The following is a 13,317-nucleotide window of genomic DNA, read 5'->3' on the forward strand; positions in this document are numbered from 1 at the left end:
CAGAAAATATCATTTGTATGAATTCAATTCTTTTAATTTTTTTTTTTTAAAAAAGAACTAAGATGCAACTAATTTGATGAATGTTTCATTTTCTCCTTTTAGGAATTTGTAATCTACTGTCGTTGATGTTGTATTATTATTATTATTTTTTTTGAGACTGAGTTTCTCTCTTGTTGCCCAGGCTGGAGTGCAATGGCGCCATCTTGGCTCACTACAACCTCCACCTCTGGGTGGAGGCTGAGGCAGTAGTTCAAGCGGTTCTCCTGCCTCAGCCTCCCCAGTAGCTAGAATTATAGGCATGCACCACCATGCCCGGCTAATTTTGTATTTTTAGCAGAGATGGGGTTTCTCCATGTTGGTCAGGCTTGCCTCGAACTCCTGACCTCAGGTGATCCGCCCACCTTGGCCTCCCAAAGTGCTGGGATTACAGGCGTGAGCCACAGCACCCAGCCGTTGAAATTATATTCTATAAATGTCAATTAGATCTAGTTGGTTAATGATGGTGTTCTGTTTTTCTGTATCCTTGCTGACTTTTGTTTACTTGCTTTATAATTACTTAGAGGAGTATTGAAATTTCCAGATGTGATGCTGGAATGGTCAGTTTCTCCTTTCAGGCTTATTAGTTTTTGGTATTTTTAACTCGAAGCTCTGTTGTAAGTGCATACACATTTAAGGTATATTATGTCTTCCTGGTGAGTTGGCCTTTTTATCATTATTTAACATACATTTCTTAGCCCTGGTAATATTTTTTAATTGCTCTGAAGTGTACTTATTCTGATGGTAAGGTAGCCACTCCAGCTTCTCTTTGTTTACTTTTTGCATGGTATATCTTTTTTCACCTGTATGTTTCCTGTAGACAGCATATAGTCTTTTTTTTGTTTTTTTAACCATTTTGACAATCTCATTCTTTTGGACTATCTATATCTAATATAATTGTTGTTCTATGTGGATTTAGATAAACCATTTGCTTTTTTAAATTTTCTGTTCCATTTGCTTTTTTACTCATGTGATTGATTCTTCTTTCCTGCCATCTTTTGGATTATCTGACTACTTTTAATATTGCATTTTACTTATTGAGTTTTTTAGTATATTCTTTGTGTATTTTTTTTTAGAGATTACTTTAGGGATTACAATGCACATTCTTAACTTTTCAGAATTTACTTATTATGTCAGTTTCCTGGGGCTCCTGTAATAAATTGCCACAAACTGTAGCTTAAAATACCAGAAATTTATTCTTTCATGGTTCTGGAGGTTGGAAGCCCCAAATCTCAAGGTATCATCAGGGCTGTAAATCCTTTGAAGGGTATAGAGAAGAAACCTTCCTTCTAGTTTTGGTGGTTGCCAGCAATCTTTCGTGTTCCTTGGCTTATCCCTGCATCACTCCAGTCTCTGCCTCTGTTTTCACATGGTCTTCTTTCTCTTCCCACTGTGTTTCTGTACTTAATCGCTCTTTTCTTTTCTGAAGACACAAGTCATTGGATTTAGGGCCTTCGTAAATCCAGTATGACTTCCTGTTAATTTGGTGAGATTTGCAATGACTCTGTGGCCAAATAAGGTGAAATTCAGAGGTCCTGGGGGTTAAGTCTTGAACACATCTTTTTTGAGTACACAGCTCACTCCACTGCACTTACATCACTTCAAGTGGAATGTGGAAACCTCGTCAGCATGTAGTTCCCTTTACTCATCCCCTTTTATGTTGTAGTTTCATATGTATTACATTTGTATACTTCAGATACTCGTCACACAGTGAGGTCACTTGCTTTCAACTATCATCATGTTTTAAAGGAGTTAAGAGGAAAAGAATAGTCTATCACAGGGATTGCAAACTATGGCTGCAGGCCAAGTCTAGCCTGACATCTGCTTTTTGTAAATAAAGTTTTATTGGAATACAGCCACATTTGTTAGTTTATATATTGTCTCTGGCTGCTTTTGCACTACAATGCAGAATTGATTAGTTACAATGGAGACTGTTAGGCTTGTGAAACTTGAAATATATTCCATCTGGCCCTTTACAAAGTATTTACTATCTGACCCTTTACGAAAAAGTTTGCCACCTCCTGGTCTGACATGTACACACACATATTTTCCATTTTTTTCCCATTCATTCATAAAACTCTAAGTTTTCTACCGGCATTATTTTCATTTTGTCCAAAGAATCTTCCTTTCTTTATAGCAGGTCTGCTAGCAATGAATTCTCTTAGTTTCTTTCATCCGAAAGTGTCTTTATTTCACCTTTGTTTTTGAAGGATGCTTTTGATCCATGTAGAATTCTGGGTGGACAGTTCTCTCGGTAGCAATTAGCTAGAGTAGAGTAGCAGCAACTGCCTTCTTTAGGTGGTCTGTGGACTTTCCGGTTTGCCATACTTTTTGATACTTTCTCTTGTCTCTTTGACATTGATACCCACTGCCATTCTTGATATTTACTATTGTGCCTATGTGGTGGTTTTTCTTATCAAAGGATCAGAAGAAAGTAAAATTTATTTGTTATTTTCTGAGACAGGGTCTTGTTCTTTTTCCCAGGCTGGAGTTCAGGGCTCACTTGCAGCCTTGAACTTCTGGGCTCAAGTGATCCTCCCACCTTAGCCTCCCAAGTAGTTGGGACTACAGGGTGCATGTGCCATCACGCTCAGCTTATTTAAAAAAAATTTTTTTTTTTTTGGTAGTGATGGGGTCTCACTGTGTTGCCTGGTCTGGCCTCGACGAACTCTGGGCTCAAGTGATTTTTCCTACTTTGGCTTCCCAAAGTGCTGGGATTACAGGTGTGAGCCACCACACCTAGCCAGAAGTAAAATGTTTACTGTACTCCTGTTTCTATGTAGTGGGAAAACAAAATCATAAGTCCGTGTTTCAAGAAATGTGGGAGAAACAATAATTTTTAATGGCGTTTGGAATGTTTATACGTGTCCGGTATGCAAAAAGGATCATACCTGTTTTCAGACTTGTCTTTTTAAACATTTGAGTTGGCATCTTATGCTGCAACATATATTTTCAAAATGCTTTAACATCTCACCCATCATTTTCTTTTTCAAACTAGCACTTTTTCCTGTATAATTTATGTCTTTCCCTAATAACTTTTTGGCATATATTTTCAGTGTCTTTGCCCTGTCTTGCTTTCTTATAGCCAAGTCACATCAAAGTTGATTTAGCCCTGGGTTGTGAATCAGAAATCCTGGATTCTGTTTTCTCTCACTCTGTCACTAATTAGCTGTGTGTATGAGACCTTGAACAAGGTTAGGCCTACCAGACTACAATGTATCTCTGAAACAAGGTGTTTAAACTCAATTTTGCTCTGAAGCTTTTTTTTTTAAGCTCTTTACTATTCTAAGTTACTCTCTGCCAACAACCTTGTTCATGCTGTGATATTCTCATCCAGAGGTTATTAATATTTTTTGTTCCATGAACCTTTTTGGCTCTCTGGTGAAGAATGTGGACCCCTTCTCAATAATAGTTTACATGTGCAAAATTAAATACATATGCTTATGAGGTACACCAGTTATATTGGAGTACAGTTTTTAAAATATTGACTAAACAACTCAGTAACATGCATATCAACACGAAGTCTACTGGTATATAGTATTAATAACTTTTAGACTTGTGATGAATATAAATGATAATTTGAGATTTGAAGCAACTAAAGTGATATGAAAATATCTGTGGTTTCTAGTGGTAACAAAAATCATCACAGGTGCCTCTAGCACCACTGTGGCTTGTTAACTACATTTTAAATTAAGGAAATACCAAATTTCAGTTAGAGGTTTGTAAAATTAAAGCTCTAGCTTTTTTACCCCAGCCAAGTTTATGTACCTTCTGCATTCAGTCAAAAGACTGAAGATTTATAGAACCTGGTTAAGAATTCTGTCTTTTCCAGCCCACGAGACATTTGGCTTAGTGCCTAATATATATTAGGTGAACATAAGTTATGTGTAATACATATGAAATACATTCCTCAGTGAAAAAGTATTGCTAATAAAGGTTTTAATATTATTGCCATTTGTGACCTTGTGTTAATTATAATTAGTGCTTTATAAATCCATAGAGAACAATTGGCAAACACAGAGTTTTATTTACTACCTGGCATATAGTAGGGCTCAGTATTTTTGGAAAGAAGTTAGAAGAGTCTCTGATTATTAGTATCAATGATTTTTGACCATTTTATTTTTAAATACTTGTTTCAAAATCTCTGGTAAATTTCTGTGTGAAATAATTTGTTTAGTATTTCTTGACAGGGAATACTGGTATCCCCTATAAATGGCAAGCTGCTATAGTTATCCTTAGTATAACACATGATAAACTGAAACTTAGTTCTTAGATAAATAAAGCAAACAATACGTTTGTCTGCACTGCCTGAAAATTTTGAATTGCACAATTTTTCAAATATTCTCAATTCAGTAGTAGTGAAACAACACATATTGAGGTAAAAGTTGTTTACATTAATAGTATACTACCACTGTTCTTAGAGTAGACTCATACCCCTACTTCTTTGATTCTAGGTTTACTCTAATTTTAATGTTTCTCCTGGAAATGTAAGTCCTAAGTTTTTATAGGGCTTTTTAGTTGCCTTCTTCCTCCTCATAGGAAAATATCCATTTGTTAAATAAAGATATTAATATATACAGAAATATGTTTGTAACCAATATTCTTAAACCTACACTTAACTGACCCACTCTTTTAAACAAACCATTATGTTAGATTCTTAGTCCTGAGTATTCTGAGCATTTATAGCTAGTAAACTACTCTCTAGTTTACCCTTGTACCCTTTTCTCCACCAGGTTAGTTATATGCCTAACAAGAATCAGTTTTTATGCCAATGTTAATGTAATTTTTACTTTAAATGTGATCTAAGTGAATAAAATATGAGCACAGAAAGATAGAACTATTGTTTTAATGAAATGCACGGTGAATGGTTCGGAAGGACTTATATAAAGTTCTTTACAAATTGCTAAAGGATTAGGTGTGGATAAGCCCAGAGGTTTAGGAAGCTTTTGGTTCAATTGACTAAACAGTATGGAAAACTATTTTCTCACATATCTGGAGGAATGGAAGCTTTTGTGTGGTTGGTTAATGCAGTGGTTTAATAATTAATTCCAGGGTCAGATTCTTTCTGTTTGTTCTGCCATTGTCAGAACGTCAGCTTGTCCACAGGCTAACTCTCTTTATGGTTACAAGATGGATATAGTAGCTCTAGTTGTGCTATTCTGATATAACAACACCTATTGGGGAAAGAGGGGCTGTTTTTTCTTCCTTTCCTAGAATCCTACCATCAGTTTTTCCCTTATGTCTCACTAGCCAGGATTGGTTTAAATGCCCTTTCATAAATCAATTACTGACAAGAGGGATAGGATTACCATATTGGCTTAGACTGATCACATTTACTTTTTTTTTTTTTTGAGACAGGGTTTCTTGCCCAGGCTGGAGTGCAGTGGCACGATCTCGGCTCACTGCAACCTCTACCTCCCAGGTTCAAGCGATTTTACTGCTTCTGCCTCCTGAGCGGCTGGGATTACAGGCACCCACCATCATGCCTGGCTAATTTTTGTATTTTTAGTAGAGATGGGGTGTGCCATGTTGGCCAGACTGGTCTTGAACTCCTGACCTCAGGTGATCAGCCCGCCTCAGCCTCCCAAACTGCTAGGATTACAGGCATGAGCCACTGTGCCCGACCAGCATTTACTCTTGAACCATGTGGGAAAGTTTGAATATTTGGACAACTGTGGTGGTCACAGATAGAAGGGCTTTTAGAGTGTCAACCAGGAGTGTTTGCTATGGTGAGACAGCTATTAAAAAATTAGAAAGTATTTGTTAAATTTCAGAAAGATTCTGCTATTTATTTGCCTTTAAAGTCTTGTTCAACTTTAAACAAAATTGAAACTGGACATCTTAAAAGATGCATTATAGATGTGCATTATACAAAAAATGATGTGAAAAGTTAATTACTAATCCTACACTCAAAAGCTTGTCCTACATCAGACTATCAAGGGGGAATAAATGTACATTTATATTTTAAAAGTATTTGATTTGGCAGGAACTAACTTTTAAAATTAACCTTCTGGTTGCTGGTCTTTTTCTTACTAGACAAGGTGCTTCTGCCGCAGTCCTTGTAAGGAAAATGATGTTTCCATAAAATTAAAGTTAGTAAAGGATTTAGTATATTTCTTGTGCTTCATTTATTCAGTAAAATGTATCTGTTATGTATCACTTATTGTAGGTACTTGTGATAACAGTGATAAGCTTAATAGACAAGGTTCTTCTGCTTAAGGAACTTCAGGGATACAGACAGAAAACAAATAAGAACAAAATTCAGACTGTTGGGTGTTCAGTGAAGGCCTTTCTGAAAAGAGATAGTCAAGCAGACATGTTAACGTCAAGAAGCAGTTTGGCATTTGGAGATTTGGGGTAAGATCGTTGAAAAGGGGCAGCAAATGTAAAGGCCCTAAATTGAGAACTGACTGAATGTGTTTGAGAAACACAAAGAAAGGCAATATGGCTAGTACTTACTGAGATATTCTCACTTCTTTTCTTACTCTTTGTTTTCTTACCTATCATTAGTAATCACTATATTGCTTATACCGTTAAGTCTGTTGCTTCTCTCATGCTTCTTAATACTCACAACTTTTGGTTAAGTCTGCTTCTACCTACACTGTTCCTGCATCCCTGCAGTTGTGTGTGGCTGGAGAACACCAGCCTCCCATGGGTCCTTAGTACTGCTTGGCAATTCTACCTACTGTCGTTCCTCTAATCCCTTCACTCTCCCTTTCTTAGAAGACCTTTTCCTCCCTCCTCAGACCTCTAACACTTCCTCCCATATTCTTATGCTCACCCGATAACTTCATTTCTTATTTTACTAAGAAAACAGAAACAGCTGAATGAGAACTTCCATAGCTTTTATTACTATGGCCTACCTGAATCTGTTCCTGTTTACTATCTTTGTTTCTGTTTCTATTGATGATATATCTTTGTGCCTATCTAAGGCCATTCTCTTATTAATGCCATCCACATCTGCTCAAAGTCATTACTCCAGTAATTTTTCTCTCTCCATCTTGTATCATCAGCATTTCCCTCTGTGCCATAATTTTTCCTGTCTTTAAAAAAAGCCTTCTGTCAACGCTAAATTTTTTCAGCTATTACCATTTTTCACTTTTATGGCAAAACTTCTTGAAAATGATGTCTGTACTTTGTCTCCAGTTTCTCTCTTCCTGTTCTCTTGTGAATCCAGTCTAGTTAGTACATTTATTTCACCAAAGCTATCCACGAAGATTACCAAGTAGGTGATCTCCATGCTGCTAAATCCAAAGATTAATTCTCATCTTTTTTTTTTTTTAATCAACAGCATTTTGAAACAGTTGATTACATTCTTCCTTGAATCACTTATTCCAGTTAACTTTCAAGATATCTACCATACTCTCTTTGGTTTTCATCTCCCTCACTGGCTGCTCCTTCTCTAAACCATGAACTAGACCATGCAGATATATTATTTTCATTTATAATAGGAAATTAAATCACACAGAAGCTAAGCAACTTGTGTAAACAGATGTACTTTTCAGGCAGCAGGAAGATTAGAAACAGCCCCTGTTGTCTGAATTTCAGACCCCAGTTTTATTTAAGCCCATATCAAATGAAGAGCTTTTAATTTTCAAGCCTGTGGTTCAGAAATTATTGAACTTTTGTCGTTTAAGATCAGTAGGATTCCCTTTATAAGTATTCACTTCATTTGAAACTTTTAAGCCACAGTAGAAGAAAATTTCTGTCTCGAGATGGTGGGCCTTTTAGATAGACCTGACTCTCTACTTATAGTAAATTTTGTGTATCAGATGTGTAGAATCCTCCTTGGAGTATGGATGTGAGAGAACTATACAGTTGAGTTAAAAGTAGTACCACTGTGGAAAATGGAAGACACATACAACATTGTTATAAAACATTATGACAACCAGAGAGCAAATTCATTTCAATAGATTCTTGTTAAGTTGTATTTGTTTTTCTTTGTAGATATAGGCAACTTTTCATTTTACATGCTAATTATAGGTCTGTGAAACCCATATTACTAAAATACTCAGAGAAACTGTTCTTAGTTAATATGGCAATTTTCCCAGACCAGGTATGGTATTCTTGAGTTTTATTTATTTTTATTTCACTGAAATTCTTGAGTTTTATTTATATTTATTTCATCTGTCCATCAACTCAGAATTTTTAAAACATTTATCCATGTGATCAAGCAAAAAATTAGTTCATAAGGGCAAGGAAATATTTATGTGACTGCAGTCTACCTATTAAGAAAACATTGCTTGATGTAGTTCTAGAATTTGAGGAACCCTTATTTTAAAGATAATGGCTAAATGCATTTACTGCATGTTTTATTGAGCTCCAGTGAAATCGGTCACATCTTGTAGTTTGTCCTAATTAATAGCCACCCCAGAATGTAACGTCTTCTGTTAAAAAAAGAGAAAACCTGTTCAGCTGGTTCAGCTGTCTTAACCTAACCAAATTCATATTTTAACTTTGAGTATGGTAATGACTACCAAATTACAGATATTTTAGATACTATTTTCATCCTCTAAAAGGTTTGGGCATGTTTAAATACTATTGAGTAATGAAGTGGGATGAAGGGAACATGGGGAAGGTTTTTTAAAAAGTTTAAAAAAAGAAAAAGTTAAAAAAGATTCATCTAAGTCATTTTATTTTATACCTTAGGAAACTAAGGCCAGAGAGAAGTAATTGATCTATTTTTTGGGTTTGTAATTTTTCCTTTTCCATAATGTCATATTAATGGAATTGTTCAACGTGTGGCCTTTGGGGTCTGGTTTGTTTCCTGTAATGTAGCAAAAATGCACTTAAGATTCATCCATCTTGCATGAATTAACAGCTTCTTCCATTTTGTTGTTGAGAGTATTCTGTTGTGTAGATACTCTGTTTATCCATTCACCTATTAAAGGACATCACGTCTTCACTGCAGTGAAGTACATCTTCATACATTTACTGGTTTTGGTGTGAACCTGTTTTCAGTTTATACTGGTAAATAACTTCGGGGCATAGTTGCTGAGTTGTATGGTAAGCTTGTGTTTACCTTTATAAGAAACTGCCTAACCTTCTTCTAACATGGCTGTACTTACCTTCATTTTTGAAAGATATTTTAGCTGGGCTTAGAATTCTTTGTTGATAGTTTTCTTTTCTTTTCTATACTTTAAATATATTGAACCACTCTCCTCTAATTTGCATTGTTTCTGATGAGAAGTCTGATGTCATTCCTACCTTTGTTACTCTATGTATTTTTTCCCCCTGCTTTAAGATTCTTGTTTATTGCTGTTTTGCAGCTATTTTACTCTGAGATGTTGTGATCATGTGGTTTTGTTTTTGTTATTCTCTTTAGAGGTTGTTGAATTTGGATCTGTGGGTTTATAGTGCTCATCAAATATATTTAAAAAAATTAGTTCCAGTTTCCCCTCCTTGTGCTTCAGCCTCAAAACTACAGGCAGTGAGCTGGGTGTGCTACGTTTGTTCTTTTTCTTGATCATCTCTGTCCTGAGAAGATTGTTGTGTGATGTCTGGAAACCATTGTTTCATATATTTTGTCTAGTTTTCTGTTTATTTAAGGTAGAAGGGTAAACATAGCCTCCTTTTTTCATCATGAAATACATCCTTGCCTTATAGAAAATTTCATTGTAGTTTTGCAATTATTTGTCTTTTCTGAATTCTTGAATATAGGACTTGGTGGGAGAACAGTGTAAACCTTAATATAATTTTGGCACCTAGGGTGCATGCTCTCTCTCATACTTGTTCCTTTTCACAGACTGTGTCTCTCTTTGACTTATTGTACATCCTTTCATTTCCAATATGAAGGTTATCAACAGAATTTATTGCTGAATATTTTTATTTAATATAGTACAGTGAAGATAGTGGTGACAGATGTTAACTTTTCATGTTTATTTGGAAGAAAATACAGTGTCTTCAGTCATTTTTCTTTTTTGTTTATTAAAAGGAGATAATGATTCTTAGTTCACTATAGAATATTAGCTCCCACATTGATTAGAGTATATAGTGGCTATGGATTGAAACTCCAGGCCATGAAATATTTCCAGTTATCCCCAGAAGAGGAAACAAAGCAAATAATAAATAGATTTGCCCTTTATACGAAAATCCACTTTGAAATTCTTCAAAGTGAACTTTTATCTGGTAAATTCTTCCAGATTAAATATTAATACGTATTGTTGTGGTGTTAGCCTATAAATTTCAGTCATTATTTTTTGTATATAATTAGGTTGTGTTAAAGATGTATACAGCATTAGGGTATTGAAAATTACCTTACCTGATTATAGATTTCCAACATTCTTTTGCTGACATTAATATAATTGGAGGTAATTCGTAGACCCTAAATATTATATAAGAAGGAAAACATTTTATTCTATAAGTACTGACTGAAATTTTGCATTTATTATCCACTGAATTCAGAGTCACCATGTATGTATTAATGGTAAGGCAAGTACTACTTTACAATTTAATATTATACAACACTAATATTAAAACGGTTAATATTTAGGGGATGCATAATAAAATAATCTTGCTTTCTTTTTGTGACAATCGTGAAAATTTGAGTTGGAGCCAAATGTGCGTCATTTAACAATTCCTGAATATCCAATTCATTTGGTAACTTTTCCTTATGAATAACCTCATTGCTTGCTAAATGATAAAGATTAGATTTATAGTAGTAAATATGCTTTAAAACTTTACTCCTTTGTTATTTTTGAAAGAGATATTTAATTCCAAAGGTATTTATAAATTTGGTAATCAATAATTACAATTTTGTCATACAGCCTGACTGAAGTATTTCGGCTAAACGTACACTGTAAGATAGTCAGACTTAAGTAAAAATACAACTCCCACTACCTTTGTGATGAAACATAAAAGAGGAGCCAGAAGATAGGTTTTTGTCACCTGGGTTCTTTTTAAAACTTAAATTTAGTAATATTCATTTTTAATTTTTTTTAAATGTTCTGCCCGTATAGATTGCTTTTTAGAGGTACTCCATATATATGTGTACATGTGTGTTTGTTGGTTTTAATAATTCTAATTCACTCTCCTTATAAATTATAGATTAGATGTTATCTCCTCACAAAATATGTTTGTTGATATTAAATAATAGCTCTGAATTTGAATACAATGTTTAGTGGCTAGCAAGATTATTAGTTCAGTAGGTATACATACTACTTCCTTAGGGAGAATGCTTAACAAAACTTAGGTAAGAGATATCTGTCTTGAAAATGCATATTTACAGTTCTTTGTAGACCCACCTTTGAATATTTGAACTCTCATTTTCAATATTCATTTTAAAAATAGCATTTCTTGTGACTGTCACCTCAGCTTCAGTGCTTTTTTTATTTTTATTTTTTATTTTTTGGTGGGAGGTGGTACCTGGAGTGCAAGTCATTTTGACTTATTTATATCTCTGCAGTTTAAGAAATCAGCCCCATTATTTTTTCGCCCAGTGTAAAAAAGTGAATTCCCTATTGGAGTATGCATGAAATTGGATGACTGAAAGACAAAAGCATCAAAGGAAGTTGACATTTTTTGCTCTTCTTTTTGGAGTAAAGTTTAATAGAATATTGAGTTAGGTTTGTATCTCTTAATCGTGTTAAGAATGTATGTTGCATTCTCATTTTGTTGCATGGGAATAAACCTACTCAGAATGAATCGGTAGCTGTGTGAATAACTTGTATTTCTATCTATCATATATAATCATTTGGAGGGGAAGGATTTATAGTTAAACGATTGAATGTGAATTGTATATTTTTGAGATAACTGGAGAAGATTCATGTAAAAGAAAAAAATATGTCAGTTGTGGGAGGGGTAAACTTTTTTGTCCACTTCATTTTTTATTCACTGTAAATTTCTCCCTTGTGTGTGATGTCTGGCAGACAGTCTTAATTGAAGAAAGTAGAAGTGGGTAGGAAGAATGTTTCATATTTAATAATTTCTGTTGCAAATAAAGTATGCCAGTCTAGCCCACGAAAATGGTTACGAGGAAGATTAGAGTATAGAACAATTACTTTTTGTTTTTTGTTTTCTGTGTATCATATTGAATATTTTTGCTGCTGTTGATAAATTTACATGTTAGTAATTTTGATGGCTTTTGGATAATTCCACTCTAGAGGGAGACGTGGTGGGCGGTCCTTCCTGTGACACGACCCTTGAGTGACAGTTCTATTTGATTGCCTCCGGTACTGTGAGGAAAGGACACGACTCTATGGTGAGGACTGATGGACATACATTATCTGAGAAAAGAAACTACCAGGTAAGACCAGTCTTTTTTCTTTTTTCTCTATTGGTCTTATAGCTACATTGAAACTGTTCAAATGTGTTATATGTAATTGGAACCAGCAAATTGAATACACCTCAATTTGAAAATTTGGGTTTATAATTTTAAATTAAGTACTGGATTTGATAGTTGAAATAGTTGGGAACACTTTTCAAAATAAAGCATATTCATAATATATATTTTTTAGTGTCAAATCAGGTTTTCTGAGATATTTGTCAAAACTTAGATTATTTGATATACAAGTTATGACTTCATGGCTGAATTCAAAACTGGTAAAAACAAAAGTGCTGATTGCTTTTACGTATATTATTCCTGGAAGACTAAACCCGAAGTCTTGTGCTATATTTTGGATAACAAAGTATATATCACAGAAATGTGGACAAAATTGAGTAGAGTATAGAAGAAATAGAAATGAGAAACCCAGGGTGCTCAGAGACCCAAATTCTATTGAATTTGTTATTAGTTTGCTGTCCTTAAATGCTAGATTCTTTGTTTTCTCATTTAATAAGATGGTTAATAATATCCATTCCTTATTCAGTGTGTAGGAAGGCTGGAAGAATAGTGGAAATGTAACATTGCTATTTCTGAGCTTTGAAAAGAAGGTGAATTTTAAAGATTGTGCTATTAAACAGTGATTTAAAGAAAACCAACATATTTGAATTTAGTTTTTTAAAGGAAATATCCTTTATTCATTTGATAGTGATCTGTTATCACATTTATTTAGTTATCCAGAATACAGAATACTTTAAAGTTTGAGTACAAATAAACTTTTAGGCTTCCTGCACAGATATGTGTCCAACCTCCCGACCTCCCACACTTCCTTTCACTCATCAGTTCATTCCCTCTAGGTTGTGAAGGCAGCTAGTATGATAGCAGCAGCTTTGGTTAACTAACTGTTTATCTGCTAACCATTTATTTTAGCCCAGTTAATCTTTTCTTCCCTCAAATTGGAAAAGTTAGCAGTGGAGCAAATTGTAAATTAGTCTTTTTGGTGTATGGTATAACAAAGAGGC

The 13,317-nt window shown here is 34.5% G+C and overlaps 2 protein-coding genes across 4 annotated transcripts in view; one reads left to right on the plus strand and one right to left on the minus strand.

The window, feature by feature from the left end:
• LOC134756602 (protein enabled homolog) overlaps positions 1–7,276 on the minus strand; it is a 101,501-nt gene extending 94,225 nt beyond the window's left edge. The window contains exon 1 of the mRNA XM_063694533.1: positions 7,126–7,276. Coding sequence (XP_063550603.1) covers positions 7,126–7,276 — 151 coding nt within the window. The remainder of the gene's footprint in view (positions 1–7,125) is intronic.
• Positions 1–13,317, plus strand: part of CNOT2 (CCR4-NOT transcription complex subunit 2) — a 111,461-nt gene that overhangs the window by 22,599 nt on the left and 75,545 nt on the right. For 2 of the 3 annotated variants that reach the window (XM_019038535.4, XM_055357037.2), the window contains exon 2: positions 12,138–12,280. In XM_019038535.4, the coding sequence (XP_018894080.1) occupies positions 12,233–12,280 (48 nt within the window). In that variant the 5' untranslated portion in view covers positions 12,138–12,232. Of the gene's footprint in view, positions 1–12,137; positions 12,281–13,317 lie in introns of those variants that run through there. The other variant, XM_063694669.1, reaches the window with a different exon arrangement.

Source organism: Gorilla gorilla, chromosome 10 (genome assembly GCF_029281585.2).
Source record: "Gorilla gorilla gorilla isolate KB3781 chromosome 10, NHGRI_mGorGor1-v2.1_pri, whole genome shotgun sequence".
Classification (NCBI taxonomy): Eukaryota; Metazoa; Chordata; class Mammalia; order Primates; family Hominidae; genus Gorilla; species Gorilla gorilla.